The sequence below is a fragment of the Hypomesus nipponensis genome, chromosome 26, assembly GCF_054491055.1.
Source record: "Hypomesus nipponensis isolate SF chromosome 26, ASM5449105v1, whole genome shotgun sequence".
Taxonomy (NCBI): Eukaryota; Metazoa; Chordata; class Actinopteri; order Osmeriformes; family Osmeridae; genus Hypomesus; species Hypomesus nipponensis.
This window is the reverse complement of record NC_140386.1, coordinates 4,330,529-4,358,446: the sequence shown is the minus strand read 5'-3', so window position 1 is coordinate 4,358,446 and position 27,918 is coordinate 4,330,529. Positions and strand designations below refer to the sequence as shown.

General features: G+C 52.1%; 1 protein-coding gene across 1 annotated transcript; it reads left to right on the top strand.

Moving 5' to 3' along the window:
* Positions 1-153: 153 nt before the first annotated feature.
* Positions 154-22,606, top strand: adcy1a (adenylate cyclase 1a). The gene is made up of 20 exons (XM_084692835.1): positions 154-768; positions 2,275-2,424; positions 4,870-4,988; positions 7,295-7,406; positions 10,874-11,001; positions 11,798-11,956; positions 13,404-13,545; positions 13,664-13,819; positions 15,187-15,381; positions 16,262-16,359; positions 16,531-16,615; positions 17,081-17,170; positions 17,311-17,579; positions 17,874-18,000; positions 18,238-18,354; positions 19,856-20,002; positions 20,431-20,529; positions 20,990-21,104; positions 21,937-22,061; positions 22,274-22,606. The coding sequence occupies exons 1-20, from the start codon at positions 154-156 to the stop codon at positions 22,604-22,606; spliced, it is 3,381 nt and encodes a 1,126-aa protein (XP_084548961.1).
* The last annotated feature ends 5,312 nt before the right edge of the window (positions 22,607-27,918 follow it).

The following is a 27,918-nucleotide window of genomic DNA, read 5'->3' as shown; positions in this document are numbered from 1 at the left end:
TCGCGGGCTTACAGTCACAGCCAGTGCACTCCTGCTCTTGTCTGCTACAAGTAGACTGTGACATCTAGGACGCATGAGCTGTGAGGAGTTCAGGTGCATTTTCGCGAAAGACGAAGGACCGCAAAGTCTGGGGGCGCGCGCGGAAAACGTTTTATGAATGGCCGGAACATGGAGGAAATTCCGTTTGAAAGAGTTAAGACTCGGCGGAAGAGAGGTCACTGTCTCGACGGTGGACCCCTGGGTGCCTTGGCATGCGAGGATGAGTTCGACACCAGGGAACTCGAAGCTCTATTCCAAAACTACAACCTGAAACTCGAACAGACAGCCACGCTCAAAGCCCTCGCGGTGCTCATCGTGGCCGCGTCGTCGCTCGCGCTTGTGGAGCTGCTCTCCGGTCCGCGTCTCACCGTGTCCAAGGGCTCGCACCCGGTCCACTGCGTGGTGTTCCTGTCGTTATTCATCGTCACCAATGTCAAATACCTACAAGTGACGCAGCTCCAGCAGATAGCGAAGCTCGCGCTGCTTTTCAGCTTTACCTTTGCGCTCCTCTGTTGTCCGTTCCCTCTCGCGCTCGGCACCACCGGCGTGGAGAGTCCCGCCGCCCCCGAGCAAGGTGTCTGGCAGCTCATGCTGGTCACCCTGGTGGCATACGTGCTGCTGCCGGTGCGGACTCTTCTCGCCGTGCTTTTCGGAGTGATGGTCGCCACATCACACTTTATCGTGACAGCCACATCAGTCACTGGCAGGAAACACAAGCTCTGGAGACCGGTAAGACTTGCCTCCGTTGTCATCTTAAATGCCCCCCCCCCCCCCCCAAATTTATGTTGACAAATTCCAAGGTTTTATATAATGTTACTGTCGCGGAATTGTAATCTTAGCGTTTCACAGCGTTGAGCAGTATACTATGGCGTGGGCTGTATGTTTGACTTTAAGTTGGAACTTTGTGTTCCAAGTCATACCTTCAGACCTGTGGGAAACGACAGGCGCTGTCCACTCGCCGGTGCTGAAATGAACGCTCCACTCTGTTGTCTGATAAAGATATTTACAGCAAAAACGGACACATCAACTTGGTAGAGCCCCTCGTCTACAATGGCAAACATTTCGGCCAGTTATTGATCAGTAACTGACGTTTGGTAAATGCTAGACTATTATCAACCCCCACTAATTGTAGGTCTATAGCCTGTTCAGGATAAATCACGAATCGTGTGACACATGAGCGCCAAACATCGTCACGTTTGGAAGTGATTGTGCCTGCAAGTTTGGTCTAGCATCTAATTAGTAGTTTTTCGGGTGTCCCTTTAAAATGTCAAGTAGCAGAATTCGCATTGCAATTATCACGACCAAGTGGATTGCTTTTAGCCAAAGGGTTCTTAAGGCAATTTATTTGAAGCATGTTGTGGCCTACCCAGGGGAGAAAAAAAAACTAGTTCAGAAAAATGGGTAGCTAGGCCACTAAAACTGTCTGTCTATTCTGGGTTGCTTTACAACCTTTCACCTTTGACCTTTCAAACAGGAACATGTGTAGTAGAAGGATACCGGGGTCCGCTTGCCTACGATGTTTGTTACCGAGTCAATATCCTCCCTTCAATAATCATTAGACCAGTCTAAGCTGACCCCTGTCCCTTGACTTGCTGAAACAAGTGACCACAGCCAATAACGTCATGTTGCAGATGTGTATTGTCTTCTGACGTTCGGTTGATTAAAGTTGCGGTAGGTAAGATTATAAAATCCATTCCAGATATCTGAAACAGTCCTTGTCTGAACTTCCGCACTTTCCTTTAGCTGGAGTTGGACTCAGTGGTTTCACAAATCAAACCAAGGAGTAAATGAAGGCAATTGGCTGGAACAAGTCTCCTGGAACATCATTGCCTGGAAAGAAGCTTGCCACTCCAAAAAAGGAGAAATTAACATTCTACTGGCACTGAGCTGTCTGTATTGCAACACACCTCTCAGAAGGCCTCATTGGCTTCCACAGCATGTTTACAGGGGGGCAGAACAGATCGTTGTTCTTGTTTTGAAATGAAGTACCTTATTGTACCTGCAACCTGTTGCTTGATATTTGGTGCGTCCTCCATTTATAAGGCGGTGAAAGATGCGCTCACGCAAACATACACGGATAAGGCATGCTCGATGCCCAACCACCTCCTCTTGTACCTCACACACACACACACACACACACACACACACACACACAGGGGCACGTGGAAACACACACTCGCACTCGCCCGCACTCACACACAGGCCGTTGACGTGTCTGCTCTTGTCTGTGTGCAGCTGGTGGCGAACGCGGTACTGCTCACCACTGTCAACTTGTCCGGGGTGTTTGTGAAGGTTCTCACTGAGCGCGCCCAGAGGAAGGTCTTCCTCCAGGCCCGCAACTGCATCGAGGAGCGGCTCAAGCTGGAGGACGAGAACGAAAAACAGGTGAGGCGTCGGGCGCGCGCGCACACGCACACGCAAACACGCGCGCGCACAAACGCGCGCAGTCGACACGGCAGCCGTTGCGCTGCCACCCAAACCGGACGTCCGCTCGCGTGTCCCCGAGGTCAGGATGTTGACGGCGCCGCACGTCCGCCGGCGTTTCGATGCACGAGCCGTCCTCGACACTCGGATTGGCATCCGTTGTGTACATAGTGTGGAGGAAAATTGGAGATCCTTCGCCTGAGCTTTAAAGGTTGCAGGTGCCAATGTACTATAACAAGCTGCCTACAGACACACAGTAACTATGACAGCCACTATTTAAGGAAAGAACAATTACTGTAGCAGCATACACGCCACCCCCATCCACACACACCTACACTCGCTGGAGATTTAACCAAGGAACAATCAGGCGACATAATCACACACCGACACTGTACTTTACACCACCAGCATCCCCCCCACCCCCACCCTCACCAGTGTCACCTTGCTCACATGCGCCAGTTATGGGGGGGGGGGGGTGAATAATGATCTGGAAATGCCTCAACCTCACCCAGCCTTCCTGGTTCCATGCAACATCACAGGCCCAACATACACACGGCGTGGCACCCATCGCACATTCGCGCACAGCCTTGGCACCTGTGCTTTGAAGATTAGATGATCATGCGCTCCGCGTTCCCCGGTGGTAACGGCCTCCATTCTGACAGGTAATTACACAGTCAGATTGCTTTCATGGTCTCCCCGTCTCCTTTAAAGGTCACAGTTTGTCTGGGGTAGAAAAACAATCTCCCCCCCCCCCCCCCCACTTCCCACCTATCCCCCATTTACCCCGAACTCCTCCTCCTCCTCCCCCCCCACCCCTCCCCCCCCCCCTCCAACAGATTGGGCTCTCTGAACAGGTCGGCCGCGCCCCTCGTCCACCCGGCCCCCCTTGGCGGCGAACCTCAGCTTCTCTCCCATGTTCTTTTTCCACAACAGACTCGGCGTCCTTCCCGATTCCTTGCCCCCCCCTCCACCACCCCCTCTCCCCCGCCCCCATCTTCTCCACCCACCCGCCCACCCACCCACCCCCCGGACTCGGTTGTGAAATTTTCCAATTACGTCCAGGTTAATTGCGCCTGCTTTCTCAACGCCCCCCTCCCTCCCTCCCTCCCTCCCTCCCGCCCCCCCCCCCCCCCCCCCTTTCGTCTAGGTTTCAAAACACTGGTGTCTTTTCAATGCCGTCCACCCCTTGGACGTTTTGGGGCTTCGAGGCAGGTCGACCCGTGCGCCTCATCCTGTAGGGCCACGCTGAGGCAGGGGGGGGGGGGGAATGAACAGGGGGGATTGGTGCGAGCCATGTACTGCACCAGATGACTCAATACACAAGCCGAAGGGAGATATGGCTGAGGAGGGCCCTGATGCACACCACATTACCCCTGAATGAGGATAATGGTTTGGCTGCAGGTGCCTTTTGTTAGTCCTGTTCCTAATTGACTCTTCACACCTTAGCTCCGGTAATTAAGTCCTTCAGCTGATTGGTTTTCAACCGGTGGCATGCAGGCGGATGTGTGCAAATCCATGTGTGCAAATCCATGCACGCGCACGCACGTGTGCATGCGCGCACGCCACGACTGCGATCCCAGCCCCACGGAGAGCCTCTGCGGCGGCAGGGCGTTGGACAGCTGCAGTGCCGTACGCGGCGTCGCGGTCAGGCACTGAAGCGTGTGCGTGGCTCCGTCACGTATGTCAGGCTGGGAAGGGGTGCCCGACCTCACCGGCACGCCATGCCCCTCCCACTCCTCGACAGCCAATCGGAGCAGCGTCACACGTTTGACGTTCTGTGGATTTACCGGAACAGTACATCGGTGGGGCGTTTGGCGCGTTCCGGCGACGGTATAGGACTTGTTGTCGCGGCAATGGGAGCTGGCCCCATCGGAGAGACAATTTGAGAGACCGAGGGGGAGGAATTCATTGTAGGATCTCTACAGCAGCCCCACTTCTGCAGTTTGTTTGACTGATAAAAGGAATTTTAGGGGTAAATTCCCAAAACTCCAAACAGAACATCATTCGAGTGAGTGTACATTTGAAAAGTGTTGCTCGGGGATGCAAACTGCATGTTCTAGAATCATCTTTACCAGCAGGTTTAGTGGAATGGTGTTGTTTGGCTCGCTTGCTAAGGTCAATATTGGCGTCATTTGTTCTGGCCACAGAGGAACTGGAGCGTGTTGGCATTAATGCCAGGGCAGGACCACCCCTCCCCTATCTGGGAAGTAACTGTGTTTGTATGATAATGTGTGTGTGTGTGAGAGAGAGAGACAGCGAGAGAGAGAGAGAGAGAGAGAGAGAGAGAGAGAGAGAGAGAGAGGTTTGTGTGCTGACCCCACCCGTCCCAACTTCTAACCCCACCCACTCCAGTGACTCCTCCCCCTGGTTGACCCCCGCCCCCCCCCTCTTCCCTCCCCACGCCAGGAGCGTCTGCTGATGAGCCTGCTGCCCAGGAACGTTGCCATGGAGATGAAAGAGGACTTCCTGAAGCCGCCCGAGAGGATCTTTCACAAGATCTACATCCAGCGCCATGACAACGTCAGGTACGCGGGCGCCATGACAACGGCAGGCCCATTGGGATGGGGGGGGGCGGGGGGAGGGGGTGGGAAGGGTTACTGTTTAGATCCAGGTGTCACCTGTGATGCCAACGAAAAAAAAAAAAAAACGAAGCCTTTTCCACGAGAGATCAACGCCAGCGGAGGTTCTGACTTTCAGATGAGAGAGGGCTTGTTGACATCTGATCGGATGAGCCACAATGGCCACTTTCGTAACGGCTCATACTGCCCTGTTCTGACGCACGCAGACAAGCCCCAAACAACCGATGGGGCCTATTACGTTTTGGGCAGAGGCAGAGAAAGAGGGGATCTGATTCCACATTAACGAGGTCGTAATGAGACTGTGACAGCTGTACGGGGGAGAGGAGAGTTGGAGGCAGGCGAGTCAACAGCACTTCAGTGAAGAGCTATCCTCTCCACCCTCCTGTCTCTCTCTCTCGCTCTCTCTCTCTCTCTCTCTCTCTCTCTCTCTCTGTCTGAATCTGTCTGAATCTCTCTCTCTGTCTGTGTCTCTCTTTCTGTTTGTATCTCTCTTTCACTGGTTCTCTCTGTGTCTATATCTCTTTCTTTCTCTGTTTCTGTCTATTTATCTCTCTCTATCTCTCTCTCTCTCTCTCTCTCTCTCTCTCTCTCTCTCTGTCTCTCTCTCTCTCTCTGTTTCTCGCTCTCTGTCTGTCTCTCTCTTTGTCTTTATCTTTGCCATGTCCAGCGTCCACAGCTGTGGAAACTTCCCTCTCTTTCTCTCTCTCTCTTTCTCCACGGCTCTCTTCCAGCTCTCGCACGCATGGTGCAGAGACGCGCAAGGGGACACGGCAAGGCGTTTGATCGCAGCCCCTGTTGCGGCAAACCTGCCGGCCCCGCCTCCACCACCTCCGAACAGTGAACAGCAAGAGCATGCCGTCACACGATGACCCCCCCCACACCACCCCACCACCCCCCCTCCCACCCCCCCCCACCCCCCCGAACACGGAGACCCGGTTCAAAGACGCCGCCCACGGCGAGGGGCCTGAATGGGCGAGATTTGCAATGGCGCGGCTTAGCATGCATCAACTCGCCGCTCCTCGTTTTCCACGAACGCGGTCGCGGTACGGGGGGGGGGGCTCTCCACTCTCTCCCCGCTTTCCCCGCTCTCTCGCCGTTTGTACTTTGGAAAAAGTGTTGCACTTCTACCCTTGGATTCCAACGGCGTGATGAAGCCGCTCTCTTTCCCTCCCTGACTTGTGAAAACATTCTCTGTGAATTCAATCTATAACACCTTCCTGTTTAGCCATCTGCCTGGTGTCTAAACAGCTCAGGGGCTAAGTAGCTTTCAGCGCCCTCCTCAAATTCGACAACGCCAGCCAAGGCCAGGGAAAGCTGCCACGGCGAGAAACCTAATTGAATTCGATGTACTTTCGAAAAGACGCCCGCCAATTCATTTGGGGTGAATGAGCCAGTCTGCTGTCGCGGGGAGGTTTGCGTCAGTTATCGTTGACATTTTTTTCGTGTGTGTGGTGTTCTTGAACACCTCCCCTGTTCTCAGTGTTTTGTTTCTGCTCTCTCTCCCTCTCTCTCTCTCTCTCTCTCTCTCTCTCTCTCTCTCTCTCTCTCTCTCTCTCTCTCTCTCTCTCTCTCTCTCTCTCTCTCTCTCTCTCTCTCTCTCTCTCTCTCTCTCTCTCTCTCTCTCTCTCTCTCCCTCTCCCCCTCTCTCTCTGCCCCCCCCCCCCCTCTCTCTCTCTCTCTCTCAATTCAATTCAATTCAATTCAATTCAATTCAGCTTTATTAGCATGACAGTCATTACGACCGTATTGCCAAAGCAAGATGCACAACAACATACAACCATACATTAACACAATTCAAAAACAACATACAGTTAGTATTGTCCGGAATGTGGTGACAACAGTGTCAAGAACAGAAAACAACAAATCAAGACAAAAACAACCTAAGTAAGTCTCTCTCTCTCTCTCTCTCTCTCTCTCACTCTCTCTCTCTCTCTCTCTCTCTCTCTCTCTCTCCCTCTCCCCCCTCTCTCTCTGCCCCCCCCCCCCCTCTCTCTCTCTCTCTCTCTCTCTCTCAATTCAATTCAATTCAATTCAATTCAATTCAGCTTTATTAGCATGACAGTCATTACGACCGTATTGCCAAAGCAAGATGCACAACAACATACAACCATACATTAACACAATTCAAAAACAACATACAGTTAGTATTGTCCGGAATGTGGTGACAACAGTGTCAAGAACAGAAAACAACAAATCAAGACAAAAACAACCTAAGTAAGTCTCTCTCTCTCTCTCTCTCTCTCTCTCCCCAGTATCTTATTTGCAGACATTGTGGGCTTCACTAGCTTGGCCTCCCAGTGCACCGCCCAGGAGCTGGTCAAGCTGCTGAATGAACTCTTCGGAAAGTTTGATGAGCTGGCCACAGTGAGTCTCTCCTTCTATCTCCCTCTTTCTCTCTCTCTCTCCCTCCCCCCCCTCTCTCTCTCTCCTTCTCTCTCTCATATTCACACTGTCTCTCTTCAATGTTGGGGTTAGATTTTGGATTTGCGTTAACATACGATTAACCCTATCCCAACCCTAACCGTAGGGCAATATGGGTTAACCACATCCCCCTGCAAGGTGTTCTTGGTCGCCATAGATCCTGGGAGAATGAAATACCAAGTGTCCCTTTCCTAGAATTCACCCTTTCGGTGGCCCGCCGTTGGGACAGACCCTGTCTGTGTGTGTGTGTGTGTGTGTGTGTTTGTCTGTGTGCTTGCGTGTGTGTGCTGTTGCTGAGGCTCAGTTGCGGTTGAGAGGCGATCTCATATCTGTGGCACATGCAGTATTAATATGATTACAGTCGGGCTGCAGTGCGTATGATTTTCCTAATCTGCTTTTGCAGGGACCAGCGGTTGGACAGGCTTACTGAGATACAGTACACCCGACATCGGGTCTGTCCCCCGCCCTCCGTCCTCCAACGCACCCATCCCATTCTCTCTCTCTCTCCTTTCAAACAGAGCTCAACAATTGGACGCGTACATAGATGTGCCTCTGTGGACGCACACACGCACACGCACGCACGCACACACACACACACGCACACGTGTACCACGCACACTCTCTCTATCTTTATCTCTCACCTCCCTATAGAAATCTCTGGATCTCATGACCTTGTAGCTGCTCTCTCTCCACTCTCTAATTCTCTCCCCTCCCTGATCTCGCCCCCCCTAACTTTCTCCCTCATACCCTCACGCCCAGCATCTCAGGCCTAAGGGCAGCATGATAATCAATACATATCTTGACATAGTAGAGTAAGGAGGAGGGTAAATACCCATTTATCTTCCTTCCCTTTCCCCCCCTCTTTCCCTCTTTCCCTCTTTCCCTCTTTCCCTCTTTCCCTCTTTCCCTCTTTCCCTCTTTCCCTCCCTCCCTCCCTCCCTCCCTCCCTCCCTCCCTCCCTCCCTCCCTCCCTCCCTCCCTCCCTCCCTCCCTCCCTCCCTCCCTCCCTCGCTCCCTCCCTCCCTCCCTCCCTCCCTCCCTCCCTTTCCCTCTTTCTTTCCCTGGTGGTGTTTGCTGATGAACTGATAATCAACACACGCGCACACACACACGCGCACACACACAAACACACACACACTCAAAGACAGACACCCACACTCACATACACCTCAAAACATTGGCACATTCAGCCTATGGGGATGAAATCTACCACTCAAGGATGTGTGGATATGTTCTTACTCCATCGAGCTTCTGTCTTTCTGTCTTTCTTCCTCACCCTCTCGCCTCTGTGACCTCTCATTTCATTTCCCCATCCCTCCCCCCCCCTACCTCTACCACCTGCCATGTGCCCTGCCCCCAGCCTCTTATCGCAATCCCGCCACACGTTCTGTCGAGATCTCGTGAAAGCGCTCCTCCTTTCGCTCTCCCTCCCTCCCCCTCTCTCTCACACTACCGCTGTCTTTCCAGTCACATGATGAGGATTATGAATCTGAAACTGTGTCTCAGCAATCAGCCATGGCTTAATATGAGAGAGGAGAGAGAGAGAGAGAGAGAGAGAGAGAGAGAGAGAGAGAGAGAGAGAGAGAGAGAGAGAGAGAGAGAAAGAATAAGACAGAGAGAGAGAGAGAGAGAGAGAGAGAGAGAGAGAGAGAGAGAAAGAGAGAGAGTGAGAGAGAGAGAGAGAGAGAGAGAGAGAGAGAGAGAGAGAGAGAGAGAGAGAGAGAGAACATGTACTATGGCATGTCCAAAGCAGACATCTGGCAGGCAGCTCTCTTAATGGAGCTTCAGTCTAAAGAAGAGGTGAGGAGAGAAAGCCCTGCATGTCATCGGCTGCGCGTTATTCCTGCTGCACTTTCACAGACATGCCCTTTAGATAGAACGACCCCTGGTCAACCCAACGCCTGCACTGCAGATTGTGTGTATGTGTATCTGTGTTGTTTGTATCTATCAGTCTGTCTGTCAGTCTGTTTGTGTGTGTGACGTGGAGATGAGTCGGACAGATTTAACACCGGTGACAGCCCCGGTTAGAGTGAATTTCCTCTTGCCTGTCAGCCTAACATGACAGGGTATAAATCTCAATTAGGCTACAGCTGCAACTACACGCACACACCCAGTACACAAACGCGTACACACGTACGCACGCGCAAAGGCGCGCACGCACATTCATGAGCGTCATTCATGCAAATCGCATTCCGCTATATTCCCCGTGTGTGTAATCGCCCGTCTGTCCTCCATCTCCCTCCTCTCTCTCCTTTCTTTCTCTCTCCTGTCTTCCTACTTTCTCCCTCTCTTCTCTCTCTCTCTCTCCCTCTCTCTCTCTCTCTCTCTCTCTCCTTTTTCTCCTCTTTCTCTCCTCTCTCTCTCTCTCTCTCTCTCTCTCTCTCTCTCTCTCTCTCTCCTTTTTCTCTCTCTCTCTCTCTCTCTCTCTCTCTCTCTCTCTCTCTCTCTCTCTCTCTCTCTCTCTCTCTCTCTCTTTCTCTCTCTTTCTCTCCCTCTCACACACACAACATATCAATGCAGCGGTGTTCCCGTCTTGCTCTGGGATAATTGATCCACGTTCTGATTCCTCGCGTCCACCCAAATTCTTTCTGCTCCCACAAGCGGAAAACTTGAGCTTTCTGTGTCCCCGTCTCTCATCTCCGCCTCTCGCCCTCCAGTTGCCATGCATTAGTCCTCTATTTGTGTGTGTGTGTGTGTGTGTGTGTGTGTGAAGTTACCTTCAGGCTAAGCTTTGCACCTCTACCATTATGCCTCTCTGATGAATGTGTGTGTAATACAGTGCCCCAACGGAAATCCTGTGTGAATCGATGCAGGTCGGTCTATGCAAACGTGTGTGTGTGTGTGTGTTTGTGTGCGGTTGCTGGTGGGTTTTGCTCTGTGACAAACACCTTGTCTCGCTGGGGAGTGTGTGGGAGGGATTGTACTTCAAACGCCGTCTGAGTCATTAGGGTTGCCCCCATTCACAGCCTCATACTTCCACGCAAACACACATGAGCTATGCGTGGGGAAACACAAACACAACATGCCAGTACACTTTCCACTTATTGCTGTCAAAACCAGCTCCCAACCACAAGATTGAAGAATCGCCTTTTTTTCCCGGCGTCCTTGAGTGCGAGCTCAAAATGAAACGAGACGATTCTCCGCGTCAGACGTGTAATGGTTCAGCCGGGTGGTGGGGTGGAGTGCACGTTTTTTACTCTTTACAGGAAAAATCTTAGACATTGGATTTCAGGCTCCGGCTGAGTTAAAAGCATTCTTAACTAATTCATATGCTTGGTGTCTCTCTTGGTTTCTTCCCTTTTTCTTTCCCCTCCCTCCCTCTCCTCGTTTGTCTTGCTCTCTCTCTCTCTTTCTTTCTTTCTTTCTGCCCCCCTTTGTCTTTTCTGCCCCTTTGTCTTTTCATCTCTCAGGAAAACCACTGTAGACGAATTAAGATCCTGGGAGACTGTTACTATTGTGTGTCGGGCCTAACACAGCCCAAGGCGGACCACGCACACTGCTGTGTGGAAATGGGCCTGGACATGATTGACACCATCGCGTGAGTGACCACTGTACACACAAAACCCACACGCACACACACACACACACACACAACTTAACCCCCAAAACCGCACACAAACACACATTCAGACAGACAAACAGCAGCCAGAAGCCCGTCCATAGGGTGCTACTATGCAGGCCGAGACGAGAGCGTTAGCAAGCGCGACGCTAGCTCGTTAGCGCTCAGCATGCCCCTTCGGCTCGCTCGTGTCGCTTTTGCCGTCTTGCCGTTGAAACGGACGGACGCGTCACTGCCGGAGTTTCTTATCGTCCGGGGGCAGGTGCTGCCACACACGCTCCACCCCCCCCCCCCCCCCCCGTGCGCGCGCGCGCGTGACATCCCTCGCACTGCCTGACAGACTTTCTTCTTGCTCTCTCCTCTTCTTCTCTCCCTCTCTCCCACCGTCCTTCCCTCCTTCCCTCCTTCCCTCCTTACCTCCATCCCCCTCTCTCGTCTTCTCTTCTCTGGCTCGCCCCCCTCTGTTCGCTGGAAGCTTTGTACACTGATTTACTGGAGAGGAGAGGCTTTGGAGAAAGTCCCACCTTATCTCCTCAAAGCCGTACCGCAGCGAGGAGAGGACGACACACAGTCCTAAAAACAGATACACGCACATAGCGCCGTGTGTTAGGGAGCAACACAGCACAGCAGTTGTCATTCCATCACGACCAAGCGTCGAAAAACCCGAACCGAAACGATATCTCCGACAAGGCCCGCCCCCGGCAGTTGTTTTGTTTGTGCGCATGTTCCCCGTTGTACGATGGCGTGTCTGTGTGTCTGTCCCCCCCCCGCGCAGGTCGGTGGTGGAGGCTACCGAGGTGGATCTGAACATGCGTGTGGGCTTGCACACGGGACGCGTGCTCTGCGGCGTCCTGGGCCTCAGGAAGTGGCAGTATGACGTCTGGTCCAATGACGTGACCCTCGCCAACGTCATGGAGGCAGGGGGACTACCTGGGTGAGACCTCCTGACGCCGCCCCCTCCCCCCGTCAAAGGCAGCCCGTGCCATTGGCTACCAGACATTCCAAGTGTCCTGGATGTTCTGGAAGTTTCCCGTGTTCCGACAGTGGCACCCAGACGGGCCGCCAATCGTACAATGTATCCCAGAAATTTAATTTTTTTCAAGGAAGCCAGACGTCAGCGGTTATTTTGAATGATAGACGGTTTCTGGACAAGCCGAGAGAACGAGTGACTCAGGGTGCGTCCTGATAGGTTAGTGGAACGAAGACAGACCAATCGTTTTCTCGTTAGGCGGGCTATACAGTCCTTGGGGGAGGGGAGGTAACCTCACTGAAACAAGCTTTTGCAGGTTGGGTCGTCAAAGGTCAGGGGCTCTCAAATTTTCAGCCCACAACCCCTAAAATAATGGTGCCAGTGACTCGCGACGTGGTTTACATAGACGTGAGAGTAAAAATAGGTACTGGACTTTGATCCAAACCGGCCCGCCAGAACCAGCCCCCATATATGCCACCACAGCTAACCTGCTAATGCATGCACATTCTGAGTTTGATGTGATGCTAGTTTGGGAATTTGATAGGTAATGGTAGCGCGCGTAGCGCCCGAGACACATTTTTGGGCCTTTGTTTGAGCACAATATATTTTTTTGGAGCTTTGTGTGAAATAAACATAGCCAAAACTCAGCCAGTGTCTTGGCTGAAAACACTGTCTTTAACATTCAATTGACAGTTCAACTCATGCGTCCTTCTGGTTGGTTGTCAGATGGTTTGCCGTACTTACAGTGAATGGAAAATCAAAAGGTTGATGGCTTTTTTATTTGCATGCATGAATTGAACTACTATTTTTAACTTGTTAAAATGTTGGCTAAAATATGCTATTTCTAATTGTTTTAAAATGTTCCTTGATTTCTGTTAGTCATCTCGCAACCCCCCCTCACTGTCTCGCGCCCCCTGGTGGGGCTACCCACCCAGGAAGGGCGATGGGTGTACCCTAAACTCTTCTCAACGCATTGTTGAAGGGGAAGAGTGTTGCCTTAAACTGGGAGCACTTCCAGTCAGAGAGAGGATAGAGAGAGAAAGAGAGAGAGAGAGAGAGAGAGAGAGAGAGAGAGAGAGAGAGAGAGAGAGAGAGAGACTGAGAGAGAGACTGAGAGAGAGAGAGAGAGAGAGAGAGACTGAGAGAGAAACTGAGAGAGAGACTGAGAGAGAGAGAGGCAGCCGGATGCCAGAGAGAGATGGAATGAGAGAGCAGAGGGAAGGATGTAAGGCTGGATCTTGTTCCATTGCACGCATGTCCCGCTCTCCTCTCTCCTTTTGGTTTAATCTCTCTCTCTCCCTCCCCTCCCCTCCCCTCCCCTCCCCTCCCCTCCCCTCCCCTCCCCTCCCCTCCCCTCCCCTCCCCTCCCCTCCCCTCCCCTCCCCTCCCCTCCCCTCCCCTCCCCTCACAGGAAGGTACACATCACCCGGACCACGCTGGAATGCCTGAACGGCGACTACGAGGTGGAGCCCGGCTTCGGCCACGAAAGACACGCCTTCCTCCAGAAGCACAGCATCGAGACCTTCTTCATCGTCCCCTCTCACCGCCGCAAGGTGCGGGGCTGCGCGCCCGCCGTGCCCGCCGCGCCCGCCTTGGCGTGACCCGGCCAATTCCGAGCCTGGGACTGTGTCTTGACGCCTCTCTCTCTCTCTCTGTCGTCTGTGTGGACAGATCTTCCCCGGCCTGATCCTCTCCGACATCAAGCCGGCCAAGAAAATGAAGTTCAAGACGGTTTGCTACCTCCTGGTCCAGCTGATGCACTGCAGGAAGATGTTCAAGGCAGAGATCCCCTTCTCCAACGCCATGACCTGCGACGACGACGACAAGGTGTGTGTCTGTGTGTGTGTGTGTGTGTGTGCGTGTGTTCCCGATGGTGGGTGAGAAGGAAAGGAGAGGTTGGGAGGTTTGGTCATGATCGGGTTCAATAAAGGATCATTAGTCTTGGCTTTGTGTGTGTGTGTGTGTGTGTTTATGTATACGTGTGTGTGTGAATGTATTTCTGTGGGTTGCCATGTAAACGGCTGTCTTTCCTGTGTATGTGTTTTGTCGTGTGGCTGTGTGTCATCATATTTTGTTGGCGGAGCACTGAAACCATTTAATGGATTTTTATGGAGTGAAATCCTGCTTGGCCTGCAAATCTCACACTCAGTCCCACTTATGCACGCACACACACACGCGCTCTCTCTCACACACACACACACACACACACACACACACACACACACACACACACACACAGTAATCTGGATCCCTCAACCTGAGCATTCCTGTACAGATATGGAAAGTGCTTCCACGACAGCTTTCGCTCGACTTTTCTCTAATCGTTGCCACAGATATCATTCGCCCACTCGTGATGTTTCTGCTCACTCGTTACGTGTGCATGTTTTCTGAGCGCGTGGCTTGCAAGTGGCTTGCATGTCATAGTCAGATTCCAACCACAGTGACCCAGTGCTCTGTCAGTGGTCGGAATGTAGCCGTCTAGCATGTGGCAACATGTCATCAATGCCTCACAAGAAGACGCCGGGGCGAATATAATGACATCATCGCTTTAGGGTGTTTATACTCTGCCAGGCACGGCATTCAGGAAATGACATTTACATTTAGCAGACGCTTTTATGTAGAGCGACTTACAGTAAGTACAGGGACATTCTCCCCGAGGCAAGTAGGGTGAAGTGCCTTGCCCAAGGACACAACGTCATTTGGCACGGGGAATCGATCTGGCAACCTTCTGATTACTAGCCCGACTCCCTCACCGCTCAGCCACCTGACTCCCTAATTGCCTTATTATGACATCATTGCTGTGACGAGGAGGCGCCGTGCTCACGACGTAACATCATCGCACGACCTGGCGCACAACACGGGCCGCAGTCTCGCAAGGCGCACATGAGCCGGCATGACGACGTCACATGCTTATCAGGAAGCGACGCTACTCCGCCTATTGTGTCACCGGTCTTGTCCTGTGTGATGCAGAGCCTTGCATGATCAAATCATTGTTGGGATTGTATCCATGACGAAGCTACTGTGTCACGACAGATGGCTTTGCGTCGCCATCATGTCGATCATGTGTCGATGTGAGTTCTTTTCAGCAGTGCTGCTTTGATATTGATTTTGTGTCGTGGCCGTGTATGTGATCATGCAGCGTTAAGTGCACGGAAAACATCCGACGTTCTGCTAACTGTTGTTCCTGGTGACAGAGGCGAGCTTTGCGGACCGCCTCGGAGAAGGTGAGGAACCGGACGTCGTTTTCCACGGGCGCCGTGCAACACTCCCCGGCGACCAGGGTCAACCGCTTCCTGGGCCGGCTGATCGAGGCGCGGCAGACGGAACTGGACCTTCCCGATCTAAACTACATCACGCTGACCTACCGGAACCGCGACAGGGAGAATAGGGTGAGGGTTTGTTTTTTCTTTTTTTTCCACTGTGGCAGGGACACGACGAATCCATCGCTGTCCACCCCCCCCCCCCCCGGCTCTCCTCGTGAGAACGCTCTCTCTTTGAAACGAGGACGGCACGCTTCGCGACTCCCCCGCGTTTCTCTCCCTCCTCCCTTCTCCGCCGGCGTTTACTCTCTGCCTCCTTCTTTGACTCTCTCTCTCTTTCTGACAATCTTTCCCTTTCTCTTTATTTCTCTCTCTCTCTTTCTCTCTCTCTCCTCTCTCTCTCTCTCTCTCTCTCTCTCTCTCTCTCTCTCCTCTCCCGCTCTCTCTCTCTTTCTCTCTCCCGCTCTCTCTCTCTCCCTCTCTCTCTCTCATCTCTCTCTCCCTCTCCCGCTTTCTCTCTCTCCCTCTCTCTCTCATCTCTCTCTCCCTCTCTCTCTCTCTCTCTCCCTCTCCCGCTCTCTCTCTCTCTCTCTCTCTCTCTCTCTCTCTCTCTCTGTCTCTCTGTCTCTCTCCCACGCTTGTCGTCTGTGTTGTGGGTACAGGGAATCCACCCACCCTCTCAGAAGGGGGTGCTGCTAATGATTTGGGAGCGTCTGAACCACAGGAGACACACCAGATCTTTCTTCTCTGTGTGTGCGTGGGAGGAGACACAAAGACACAGAGAGTAGGGAAAGATGGGTATGTGTGTGTGTGTGTGTGTGTGTGTGTGTGAGTGTGTGTGTGTGTAGGTGGGAGAGGGAGGCAGGAACATGCAGATTATCGTACAGTAGATCTGTATGCGAAGGTGCTTATTTGTGTTATTGTGTTGAAATGGTTTTTCATGACTGATCAAAACCACCTTATTTTTGTCTCCCTTTCTTTCTTTTCTTTCTTTCTTTCCTTCTTTCAGTATCACCAGGTGGAAGATGATCATTTCATCAGTGCGGTGGTTCTGTCTCTTGTCCTCACAGCTTTGTTTGGCCTTATCTATCTTCTGATGATACCACAGTACGTACACACACACACACACACACACACACAAACACACATCAAGCAAACACAAACCTTTTTGTCAGCATGTTGTAGCAGTCCTTTGCCCTCACGGAACGTAGGACATAAGGCTGGACTGGCACTCTGGTCCAGCCCTCCTTGAAAGAGATGATTTCCTCCCTTCTGCAGGGGCCTGCTGGTTCTGATATTGCTGGTGCTGTGTGTGTGCTTCCATGTGGCCTGTGTAATGTATCTGCACCTCACCAGTGTCCAGGTAGGTCAAGGCCCCAACGGTTGGGTTTGGGCCCCCAGCCCAAGGCCAGCTGTCATAGACGGTCATGGTTTGGGGTCCTATCCCTCGATCTCCTCGCAAAGTACATCCATCCCATCTTGGGTCGATGTCCGTTGCCAAGTCTCAATCAGTCATGCATGTGGATCTTTCTCTCCCTCTCCCTCTCCCTCTCCCTCTCCCTCTCCCTCTCCCTCTCCCTCTCATTCTCTCTCTCTCTCTCTCCCTCTCATTCTCTCTCTCTCTCTCTCTCTCTCTCTTTGTCTCTCTCTCTCTCTCTCTCTCTCTCTCTCTCTCTCTCTATGTCTCTCTCTCTCTCTCTCTCTCTCTCTCTCTCTCTCTCTCTCTCTCTCTCTCTCTCTCTCTCTCTCTCTATGTCTCTCTCTCTCTCTCTCTCTCTCTCTCTCTCTCTCTCTCTCTCTCTCTCTCTCTCTCTCTCTCTTGCTCCAGTGCTACCCAGGGTGTCTCACCATCCGGATCAGGACGGTGCTGTGTGTGTTTCTGGTCCTCCTGACCTACTCGGTCACTCAACTCTGCGTGGTGAGTTTGGCCCGTGGGGACAGGGAGCGCCAAGCCACTGTGTGAGCGCTTCTAACCTCCCCCCCCCCCTCCCCCACCTTCTACACTCCCCCCTCTACCCTACCACCACACCACACCCACCCCCCTCCCCCACCCACCAGGTGGTGTGTGTGCCGTGGGCGAGGGGAGCGCCGCCCCCCAACGGCTCGGCGGACGCCGTCGCCGCGGAGACGGCGGGGAACGGCACGGGGGCGGGGCCGGAAGGCGCGTGCACCAACGGGGTGTACGCCCTCCTCTCCTGCGTGGGCGGCACGCTCACCATGGTGCCCTACCTGCGCGTGTCCTCCCTCCCCAAGATCCTCCTGCTCCTCCTGGTCTCCACCCTCTACACGGCCGTCATGGAGGCCAGCGGCTACCGCCTGGCGGTGGGGTAAGGGAGGGGCTTGGCTGGTGAAGGGGTTTTTCCCCCGCCGGAAGTGTGCGAGTTCAGTCAAAGCTCTTTTTCCGACGTGGGATCGCTTCTTGTGTCATTGAAAACCTGTGTGTGTGTGTGTGTGTGAGTGTGTGGTTGTGTGCTGCTGTGTGTGTGTGTGTGTGTGTGCATGTGTCTGTGTTCTGGTGTGTGTATGTGCATGTGGGTGTGTATGTGTGTGTGAGGGTGTTCTGGCGTGTGTGTATGTGTGTGTGAGGGTGTGTGTGTGTGTGTGTGTGTGTGGTATTTTAGGGGAGGTTTCCTCCACACTCGGGGATATGACCCAGTGCTGGCTCTCCTGTTGTTCTCTGGGGCCGTGGCTCTGCACTCCAGACAACTGGACCTCAAACTACGCCTAGACTACCTCTGGGCTACGCAGGTGTGTATGTATGTATATGTGTGTTTGTGTGTGTTTATGAGCCATTACTCCCCTCCAGTGGTCAAGACAGGCTATTACAGTTGAACATTTGAAGCCGTAATTGTGAAGAACCCCTCCATTTAAATCAGACAGTTTCCAACATTTTCTCATGACCTCAGCGCTACCGCTCTGTGACGAGCTTGAGACCGAAACTGGGAGCTGGTGGTGACACGACGTGTTTGTCTTCGTGTTTCGCAGGCTGAGGAGGAACGAGACGACATGGAGAAGGTCAAACTGGACAACAAGAGGATTCTCTTCAACCTCCTGCCCGCCCATGTGGCCCAGCACTTCCTCATGTCCAACCCGAGAAACATGGTAGGCCGCTCGTCGTTTGAAACGTCGCTCGCGTCCCAGCCGTAAAAGGTTTGGCAGTGGGGTTACCGTTGGGTCGGGATCGGTCCGAGTGGTCCTGTGTTCCGAATGGGGTCCGGATGGGATTACTGGAATTTCTCCCTGATGTCGTTTCCAGTCATTCACTAACATCCTCCCTAATCCCTCCCCTCCACCACCTTCCCCATGCCCCGGTGATGAAATCAAACATCCTGTATGTCCTGACCAGGAAATGTACCCCCCCCCCCCCCCCCCGCTCACTTGGACCAGATTGTTTTGTAAACATTACAGACAGGAAGTGCTGTTCCACGGCAGTGTGTGCATTCTGGGTTTCAATGTACAAACAGGCTCCTTGGCTTCACCTCATTGGACAGTGGCGTCGCGGAAGTGCCTCCATTCTTTAGCACGTACATTGAAGCCAATGGACGCAGTTGTTCACTGACACAAAACACACAACCATGTGGAGGCGATGAGGTTGATGCTGTCCGTTGGTCACCATCGGATTGGTCACCACCAGCTCGCAGTTGTTTGGTACATTTGGCTTCAGCAAGGTCGAACAAAGCGACCGATTGTGAGACAAAAATTCCTTCAAAACCATGATACTTTGACGTCAGGGATGATAGTCTTACTACGTCATTAACAACGTCGTACCTGATATATATATATATATATATATATATATATATATATATATATATATATATATATATATATATATATATATACATGGTATGCATGGATACAGTCTTTTCTCTCGAGTCTATCTCTTGTTCCGCTTGTGACCTGCACATTTCATGGAATACAGTATCAGGTAGCCTCCCTCAGGTCCTGTTCATGAGAAGATTGAAGAGCACTTTTCTTGGAACTTCTGCTTCAAGCAAATGGTGTATGTGCTTGGTTTTGTAAGTGAGTGATTGTGTGTGTGTGTGTTTGTGTGTGACAGTTATGTGGGTCATGATACTCCAGGGGAAAGCCACAAGCTGGGAATGCACGGGTGATTGAGATGCTTAAGGATCTTTCCAGATCCGCAGCTTCTTCATGTCGTAGACAGAAACGATGTGATCCTCCTCTTAGTCTGGCACTATTGGAAATCTACAACGCCTTGGGCTCTCTTGCAGTCGTTAGAGCTGACTAGCCTTGTCTCCTATCCCAGAACCTGTCCTAGTTATTAGCACTAGTATTAGCTCCTCTCCTATAGGACCTGTAATAATACTAGACTAGTAGTGTCTCCTAGGACCTATACTACTTACAACTGACTAGTATTGTCTCCTAGGACGTGTACTAGTTATAACACAATATTATTGTGTCATAAGACCTGTACTAGTTATAACACTTTAGTAGTGTCTCCCAGGACCTATACTAGTTAGAACTGACTAGTATTATCTCCCTATCCCAGGACCTGTACTAGTTAGAACTGACTAGTATTATCTCCCTATCCCAGGACCTGTACTAGTTAGAACTGACTAGTATTATCTCCCGATCCCAGGACCTGTACTACCAGTCCTATGCTCAGGTAGGGGTGCTGTTTGCCTCCATCGCCAACTTCAACGACTTCTACATCGAGCTGGATGGCAACAACATGGGCGTGGAGTGCCTGAGGCTCCTCAACGAGATCATCGCCGACTTTGACGAGGTGAGCGTTTCCTCGTGCCCTCCCCCCCCCCCCCTCCCCCGCCATTTCTGTCGGGCCTCTCCCGTCCGAGTGTTCCGTGCCACCCCGGGGACTGCGCTAGAAGCCGAGCCATCGAGCCAACTCACTTTCCACTGCGGGACAAAGTACGGCGCGTCGGGCGGGTGAGTCGAGTTGCGCCGGGAGCCGTCCACGATCGGAAAGGAACGCAATGGCAAAACCGGGGATTCGACGCAATGGATGGCGACCCTCTCTCTCTCTCTCTCTCTCTCTGTCTGTCTCTCTCTCTCTCTCTCTCTCTCTCTCTCTCTCTCTCTCTCTCTCTCTCTCTCTCTCTCTCTCTCTCTCTCTCTCTCTGTCCATCTCGATGTCGTTCTGTCTTTCCCTCTCCCCTTGTTCTGACGCTCTGCTTTCCCCCCCGGCATCTCTAGCTGATGGATAAGGAATGCTACAAGGACATTGAGAAGATTAAGACCATTGGCAGCACCTACATGGCTGCCGTGGGCCTGGTCCCAACCGCGGGGTCCAAGGTATGTCGACCAAGGCCGCGGCTGTGCGTGTGTGTGTGTGTCTACGCACACTTGGAATTTATTTTGGGATCAAATATGGCCTCTGTACCTCATCCACGCACTGTCCAAGTTTCCCGCCCGATAGGGTTTCTGTGTATTGATTTCTGTTTGCTGTCACATTTTGCTCTTCAAATCCTCTATGAGTGTAGCGAGGGGGATTAGCTTTGCATGCGGCGTCAGCATATCCAACACTAATAAAGTTGCTTTAAATCCGGGATAGCTGACAGACAAAATAGCCTTCTTATGCAAACTTTATGCAAACCAACTGTAAGAGCGCTGACTTGACTTCACAAAGACCAAGACGAGTATAGAACGTACTATGCGGTGTGGTATCCACACTTGAAACATTTGCGAGGGTGGTCAAAAAACGGAATTCCACGACTTCTTTCTTTCTCGTTTTTTCCCGTCTTCGAACCACAAGGCAAAGAAGTCCATCTCCTCACATTTGTGCACCGTGGCCGACTTCGCCATCGAGATGTTCGACGTCCTGGACGCGATCAACTACCAGTCGTACAACGACTTTGTCCTCAGAGTGGGTGAGTACAAGCGCACGTCGGCACGCGCTCACATTTGGACGCTGCCCACCTGTCACCAATGAATGCATACCTTGCGGGTTAGGCTGTCGGACAGGAAACGCATCACCGAAAGAGCGTTCGGACAGGAAACGCGTCACGTGGAGCCCTGTGGCTCGGGGCTCTATTGTTTTGAGTATCCTGTGGGGAGCTTATGAGGGGGAACCTGTTTGGCCACACCAGACCCTTCATGTATACATTGCCATCCTGTCTACTGGGTCTGCTGACTGGAACTTGCGTGCGTGCGTTTGTGTGTGTATGTGCAGGAGGTTACAAATCTGCGCAGGACTGCTTTTGTAAAACCAGCACATGGACGTCCTGTGAGGCCAAATTCGGAAAAGGACACGGTGGATATTTGGCATAGAGTAGCGTAAAGTACAAACATCCCCCCCAAAAGCGACACCGACAGGAAGTTTTTCTCCTCGTTTCTCTGTTGACGTAAAGACATTTGCCGTACATTTCATATAAATGTAACACCCGCTCTTGCAGCTATGACGCGTGGTGTTCCACGAAGCGGTAAATTTGTAGCCACAAAAAATGGTGCAGTGCAATGCTAATGCTAGCTCCTCCAGCAGTGTACTGTACTGTATTGGACACAGGTCAAATACAACAATCAGTGATAAGACTGTATTTGAACAGAACCGAGGGGCATTTGACTTACTGTACATGGAACAAATCCATTGGTTCTCTCAAGTACTTGATAGCATTTGCAAAAGTCATTGACCTGGGTCCACAATCGTTATGTTTGACTACATTTTGGTTCTTGGGTGCCTCTAAAACATGTCCTGTTGTGTAGGTATTAATGTTGGACCAGTGGTAGCAGGAGTCATTGGAGCCAGAAGGCCTCAATACGACATCTGGGGCAATACTGTGAATGTGGCAAGCCGAATGGACACCACTGGAGTGCAGGGCAAAATACAGGTAGTGCACGCCTAACACATGCATTGCACATGCGCACTCACACAGACCCCCCAACTGTAAACATTGTGGCGTTCAATCAGTATGTTACGACCTCCCTTGGGGCCCGATGTGGAAAGAATGTGGAGGCCCTTTCTTGGAATTGGTGCTTCAAGGAAAGTGTGTGTGTGTGTGTCGAAGGCAGGTGTAAATACTTCCTGGTCATCTCTCGTCAGGTCACCGAGGACGTGTACCGCGTTGTCAGCGACCGCTACGACTTTGTGTGCCGGGGCAAGGTCAGCGTCAAGGGCAAAGGGCAGATGCTCACTTACTTCCTGGAGGGGCGGAGCCACGGCCCGGTGCCTCCTCAAAGCCAGCCTCGGAACCTGGAGCGCCGGTCGAGCCCGTTCGCCCGGGCCGGCGTGTGCACCCGACTGAGCCCGGCTCCGACCGTGACCGCCTACGGCGGCGCGGTCCGAACGCCCGGCCCCGTCGCCTCCTCGACGGCCGCCGGCAGCGCCGTGCTCTACCTGCCCTCGGCCTCCGTCCCCGCCGCCATGGACGTGTGAGCGAGCGCCGACCGGCCCCGTCTCCGCGGTGACCGCGGCAAGCCTCGTCGGGGTGGGGGGGGGGGGGGGGGGGGTGGGGTGGGGAGCCAACGGGTGGGGGGGTGGGGGGCGAAAGATAGAGGGGAGGAAAGCAGAGGAGGGAAGGGACATGGGAGAGGGAGAGAGAGGCAACGGGCTATGTTGGACTATGAGCGGTCATTGTCCGGTTGGATGGGAGTCGTCCCCCCTTCACCCCGTCAGATGGGGGGACATCAAAAGAGAGAGGGGTGGACAATGGGGAGGAGCGTCTGTCGGACGGGTTCCGCCGTGGCTCAAAGCGGGGGTGGGGGCGTTCCTTCGCCTCACAGGTCGACGTCTTCACGCGGTCCCGCTGGAAAAGGGTGCCGGCAAAGTGACCCCCCCCCCCCCACGCACACACACACAAAACGCCTCGCCCCCTCCCGCGTCGATCGTAGGCGAGAGGTTCCTCTCCCTAGCAACCCTTAGAGTACAAGGTCGGGGGTCCTTGTGTCCATCGGGTCGAGTCACGCAGAGGTCTTTTACGGCGCTTCGTCCCTCCGGTCAACCCCCCCCCTCCCCCCCCCCCTCCCCCCTCCGAACAACCAAATCAGTACTGTAGCCCTAACAGACAGTCTTTAAACTACAGTATTATCGATGCCTTTTTTTCTCATCTCTTGCATGCGTTTCTTTCTCTGTTTCCCGTCCAGTTTACTGCTGAAGTGACTCAGTCCTCTGCTGTGTTGTGCTCCTAACTACTATATCCAGAGTTCCATTCAGCCAGGTACCGCGCGCGGGCTTTCAGGTGGAACCATTCTTACAGAACCTTGCGAGGACCGCGGGGTCAAGAAAAGCCATACCCACAGTAGCACGCAAATCTCGTTTCGAGGCCGGACGAGGGGCCCGCCGCGCCGCCGGTCCGATCGCGTGCATGACGCCGTCGTCGCATTCCAGCGCCGTGTGCGGTCTGCCGTGTGCGGTCTGCCGACGCTTGACTTTTCCAGATTCTTCCTCGATTCCCAGTAAAAGTGTAGCAATAAAGCAGCTTGTGTCCTCTGCTGGACCAACCCCCCCCCCCCCCCCCACCCACTACCCGCATGCCGTCGGGGGCCGTTTACGCAGGTGTCGTGACAGCATGCCTAGCCTCTCGCTCAAGCCTGTGTGTGTGTGTGCAACCAAAGCATGTCTTATGGGACGGTGTTTATATTCGGCGTGTTGTGGAATTGCTGTTCATGGCATATCGTGAAACCAGCGTTTCCTTTTTCTTTCTCCTGCTTGCTGAGTGACGGAAATATATTCGGTATGAGAAAGACGACGTTCTCTGTGTCGCTTTTGGGGCGGATTCGTCGAAACTTGACCACCGCGGCTGAAGGGAACGTTGTTTTTTTTTCTGGGGGGGGGGGGATCACAAACATCTTTGCGAACCCCCCATGCCCCCCGCAGATGAACTTAGCATGTCCCTTATGGCCTTCCGTAGCCTGAAGCCCCCCCGCTGGGCTTCAATGCATATATGTATGAGGGGGAGGAGACATTCACACAGCCCCATCGGCGAGCACGCGTGAAGTTCGATCTCGTCCGCAGGCACGCGCTAAAGGATAGCAGTTGTGTTGAATGTAAAGGTGCCTGTTGCTACGTGTGGCGCTGTGACCCTTTGGGGACATTTCAGGAAGGGACGAAGGCTTAGGGACCAGTCGTCTCTCCGGTAGACAAGAAAACGAGTAGCTGGCTCGAACGAAACATCAGAAAATGTGCCAACCTATTTTCATAAACATATCAAACTCCAGTGTTCATCGGTAACACAGCAGTATCTGTGACCACAGGGTGTTCGTGAACATTCTTTTCCTGGTTAAATGCTTGTATTTTTACTATTTGACCTGTCACTTTTGTATCTTCGATTTTGGGAAGTTGTTTTTATTTTGGAAAATTGTTATTCTATAACCATAATCGTATCTACATAAGTTTAAGGTCATCCTGTGTATTTGCAAGTAGTCTTAAGAGCGTATTGCTGATGTCACATCTGCATATTTTATGGTTATGAGAGATTAAAGGAAAGCTTTTTTATATCCTTACTTTGAACAGTCACTGTTTGATGGAAAGGAGTTCTATATTATATATTTCCTGTCAATTAAATATTTTCCTATGTGAAACGGGTATGCTATGTGTAGGTTTATTCATATTTTAGAGAGAAAGTCTTTTACAGACAAAAGAAGCATTGGAATAATTGATTACTTCAGCTTTTGTTGGAATGTGTTTATCAAGACGTTTCCTTCTTTGTGGATGTACATTTTCTTACGAAAATATTTTCTACTAAGTGTTTGCACTGCTATAATATTGACGTACAGGTACAATATATTCAAATAAACAACCACTCAAGTCTTTGATTGCGTGTGTTCCATTCTTTGTGTTTGGCTGACATGTTGGTATCTACACACTTGTTTGCGTGTGCATACTTGTTTGGCGTGGGCATACATTGAAGCACTCAAGGCTGCCAAAGTTTGTGCGTATGAACTCTGGTGACGTCACGGAACAGTCCGGAGATGAACCAATTTCGGTCTCTATGAAACAGTTTGGTTGAAGAAAACACCAACAACATGGGGTCAATGACATCCAGTGGAAGTGGGGGCCGACCGTGAGGTAACAGCCTTGTATGGGGTAGGTGATCATACCATGTTACTGTAAAGGTCGACTCTGAGTCTGACCAAACAATAAAGGCTTTGGTCATTCCCAGGATCAACACAGTGGATGGTTCTGGAGCCCAAATCAAGTGCACCTCGTTAGCAGGGAGATGTCTACATGTGCAGACCAAGGTCTGGAATCCCAGCAATGATCCAAAACATGCAGTGGTGTCAGCATGTACCTGTGCTGCTCCCCAGCCTTCCTGACCCTGAAGAGACAGAGAGCAGAGCAGGTGGGGGGAGAGGAGCGTGTGTGTGTGAGGGAGAGGGAGAGTGAGAGAGAGAGAGAAAGAGAAAGAGAGAGGGAGAGAGAGAGAGAGAGAGAGAGAGAGAGGAGAGAGAGAGAGAAAGAGAGAGAGAGAGACAGAGAGAGGGGAGGAGAGAGAGACAGAGCAAAGCAAAACAGAAGAGGTAAGGGGTCTGGCTGCCCGTCCACTGTGTTTGTTTGTGAATGGAGAGAGAGCGGAGGGGATGTTTCAAGTCCTGTTACAGGAAAAGGCAACTTCCAAACATTCATCAGGGATTTGAAGAATAAGAGAACATGTGTGCCAGTGTGTGTTTGTGTGTGTTTGTGTGTGTGTGCGTGTGTGTGTGTGTGTTGAAGGAACTCTGATCATGTGGGTCAATAATATTTTTCAACTCCCCGCTTGCAACTTTCAGATTTGTTTTTACAATGTGTGTGTGTGTGTGTGTGTGGGGGGGGGGGGATAAGAGAGAGAGAGACACAAAGGGTGAGAGAGGGGGTTCTTTTGGGGGGTAGAGGGGATGCACAGCTGTGACTGACATGTGAGATGGTAGTCATGGCAATTTGCCTGTGACCTAACATGACAGCATCGCGGCTATTTTTTAAAGAGTCAATAGTAACCAGATGGGGGGGTGGAGCTGGTGTGTGTGTGTGTGTGGGGGGGGGGTTCAAACCAAGCAGGATTCTACTGACCTCAGTGAGGTGATGCACTTCTCCACCACCCCACCCCCACCCCATCCCGCACACACACACCCCTCCCCATCAAACACACAAAAACACATTTATTATGACTAAAGACTCTGTTGATCCACTTTCCTGTGTGTGTGTGTGTGTGTGTTTGTGTGTGTGTGCGCACATGCATGTCTGTGAACCACCTGTGGCGTGGATCAAACGGCAATGCTTGGAAAGCCGACCTAAACACTTGAAAGTGGGCCAGCACAAACACTTAGAACACGGAGCAAAACAGGCGGAAATGACCTCCCAGATCCGAGCGCTATCAGTCTGTTTATTGCCACTCGAGCCGATAAGAGTGGGCCAGCCTTGCCGAGGGCAGGTACTCAGTCCAGGGTGAGTCAGAGGAGGAAAGCAAGACACATACCGCAGGACGGAGAACAAACGTTGAGATAATGATCATTTTATTATACCACAATCCCTCCCCCCACCACCACCCCCCTCCCTCCCCCTGCCCAACCCCTTTTTTCCCTCCTCCTCTTACCCAATAAGCCTGTGTGTCATAACATCCCCTTTACTGTAAAAGGCCGCAGGAAGCTCTACACAACAACCTGGCAGGACAAACACAGGGCGGATTGCCCAAGAGCGTGTGTGTGCGTGGGTTCGTGTACATGTTTGTGACCTTGTGTGTGTTCGCATGTGGGCGCTGTTATGTGTGCATGACAGAACCACCAGTGGTCTCCAGGTGTCCGATCCGGGGCGCACGTCGCAACCGCATCGCATGCCTCGACGCCAGACGTGATCCAACTGAAATTCCGCCCCGACCCTCCGTCTGCGAGACCCCTTTCCCAACTGGGGGATGTCTGACACGCTTGCCTTGTGTACAGTACGTTTGGTTGGCAACACGGAGGTCAATGAACTGTAGGCAGGGTTGTGTAAGAGAGGGCTGTGAACTATGCTAACCCCCCCGCTCCCGTGAGTCCTCCAACGCTGTCAGGAGGAGCCCCTCTGAGGAGGAATCCCGTTCCCTCATTGGTGGAATCCGACTCGGACGCGCCGACGAATGGAATGCGACCGTCTTTTGAAAAACACCATTCCAACGATCTGTTATTCGGCTTTGGAGCGCCGGTCCAGATTAGAGTGACACAGAAGGTCGCAGGCAAAGAGTAAACAGGTATGTGGAAGAGGGGCGGAACGAGGAGGGAGAGAGCGAGAGAGGACGCGAGGGACAAGGGCACGAAACCATGTTGGGGGACAACGATTTTGTTTCGATTATTGTTGTTTTCAGGGGGGAATACGTAAGTCACTTTATGTGTCAGGATAAGTGACGGCAAACCATCTTCCCCGTTCAAGGACCCTTGAATATGAGTTTTGGTACTGAGAGAAAATAAAGTGGACCCCCAAAAAATGAATTATGAATTATGTCTTTTTATGCACTTTGACCAATCAACACATTTCCTTCAATCAATTCACAGTCATTTCTCTAATCAATCGCCAAGCTCTGCTCTGGCCGTGGCTTCCTCTTACTTCTCATTAGAACTTAGGCAAGGAAGGAAAACATAGTCACAACACACACACACGCGCGCACACACACACACTCGCGCACACAGAGGAGGAAGCCAAACACAATAGACGCTGGCGCATGGGAGTCTGGATTTCCTGGGTTTCCCACACACAAGAACACAATCCCACACAAACAGACACATCTACTCTCTCTCTCTATC

What these genes read in the sequence shown, in the direction of transcription:
- adcy1a (XM_084692835.1), top strand. Translation starts at nt 154, where the DNA reads ATGAATGGCCGGAACATGGAGGAAATTCCGTTTGAAAGAGTTAAGACT. An exon ending in TGTCCAACCCGAGAAACATG is followed by an intron (nt 18,355 to 19,855) that starts GTAGGCCGCTCG and finishes TCCCGATCCCAG; the next exon opens with GACCTGTACTACCAGTCCTA. An exon ending in GAGTGCAGGGCAAAATACAG is followed by an intron (nt 22,062 to 22,273) that starts GTAGTGCACGCC and finishes ATCTCTCGTCAG; the next exon opens with GTCACCGAGGACGTGTACCG.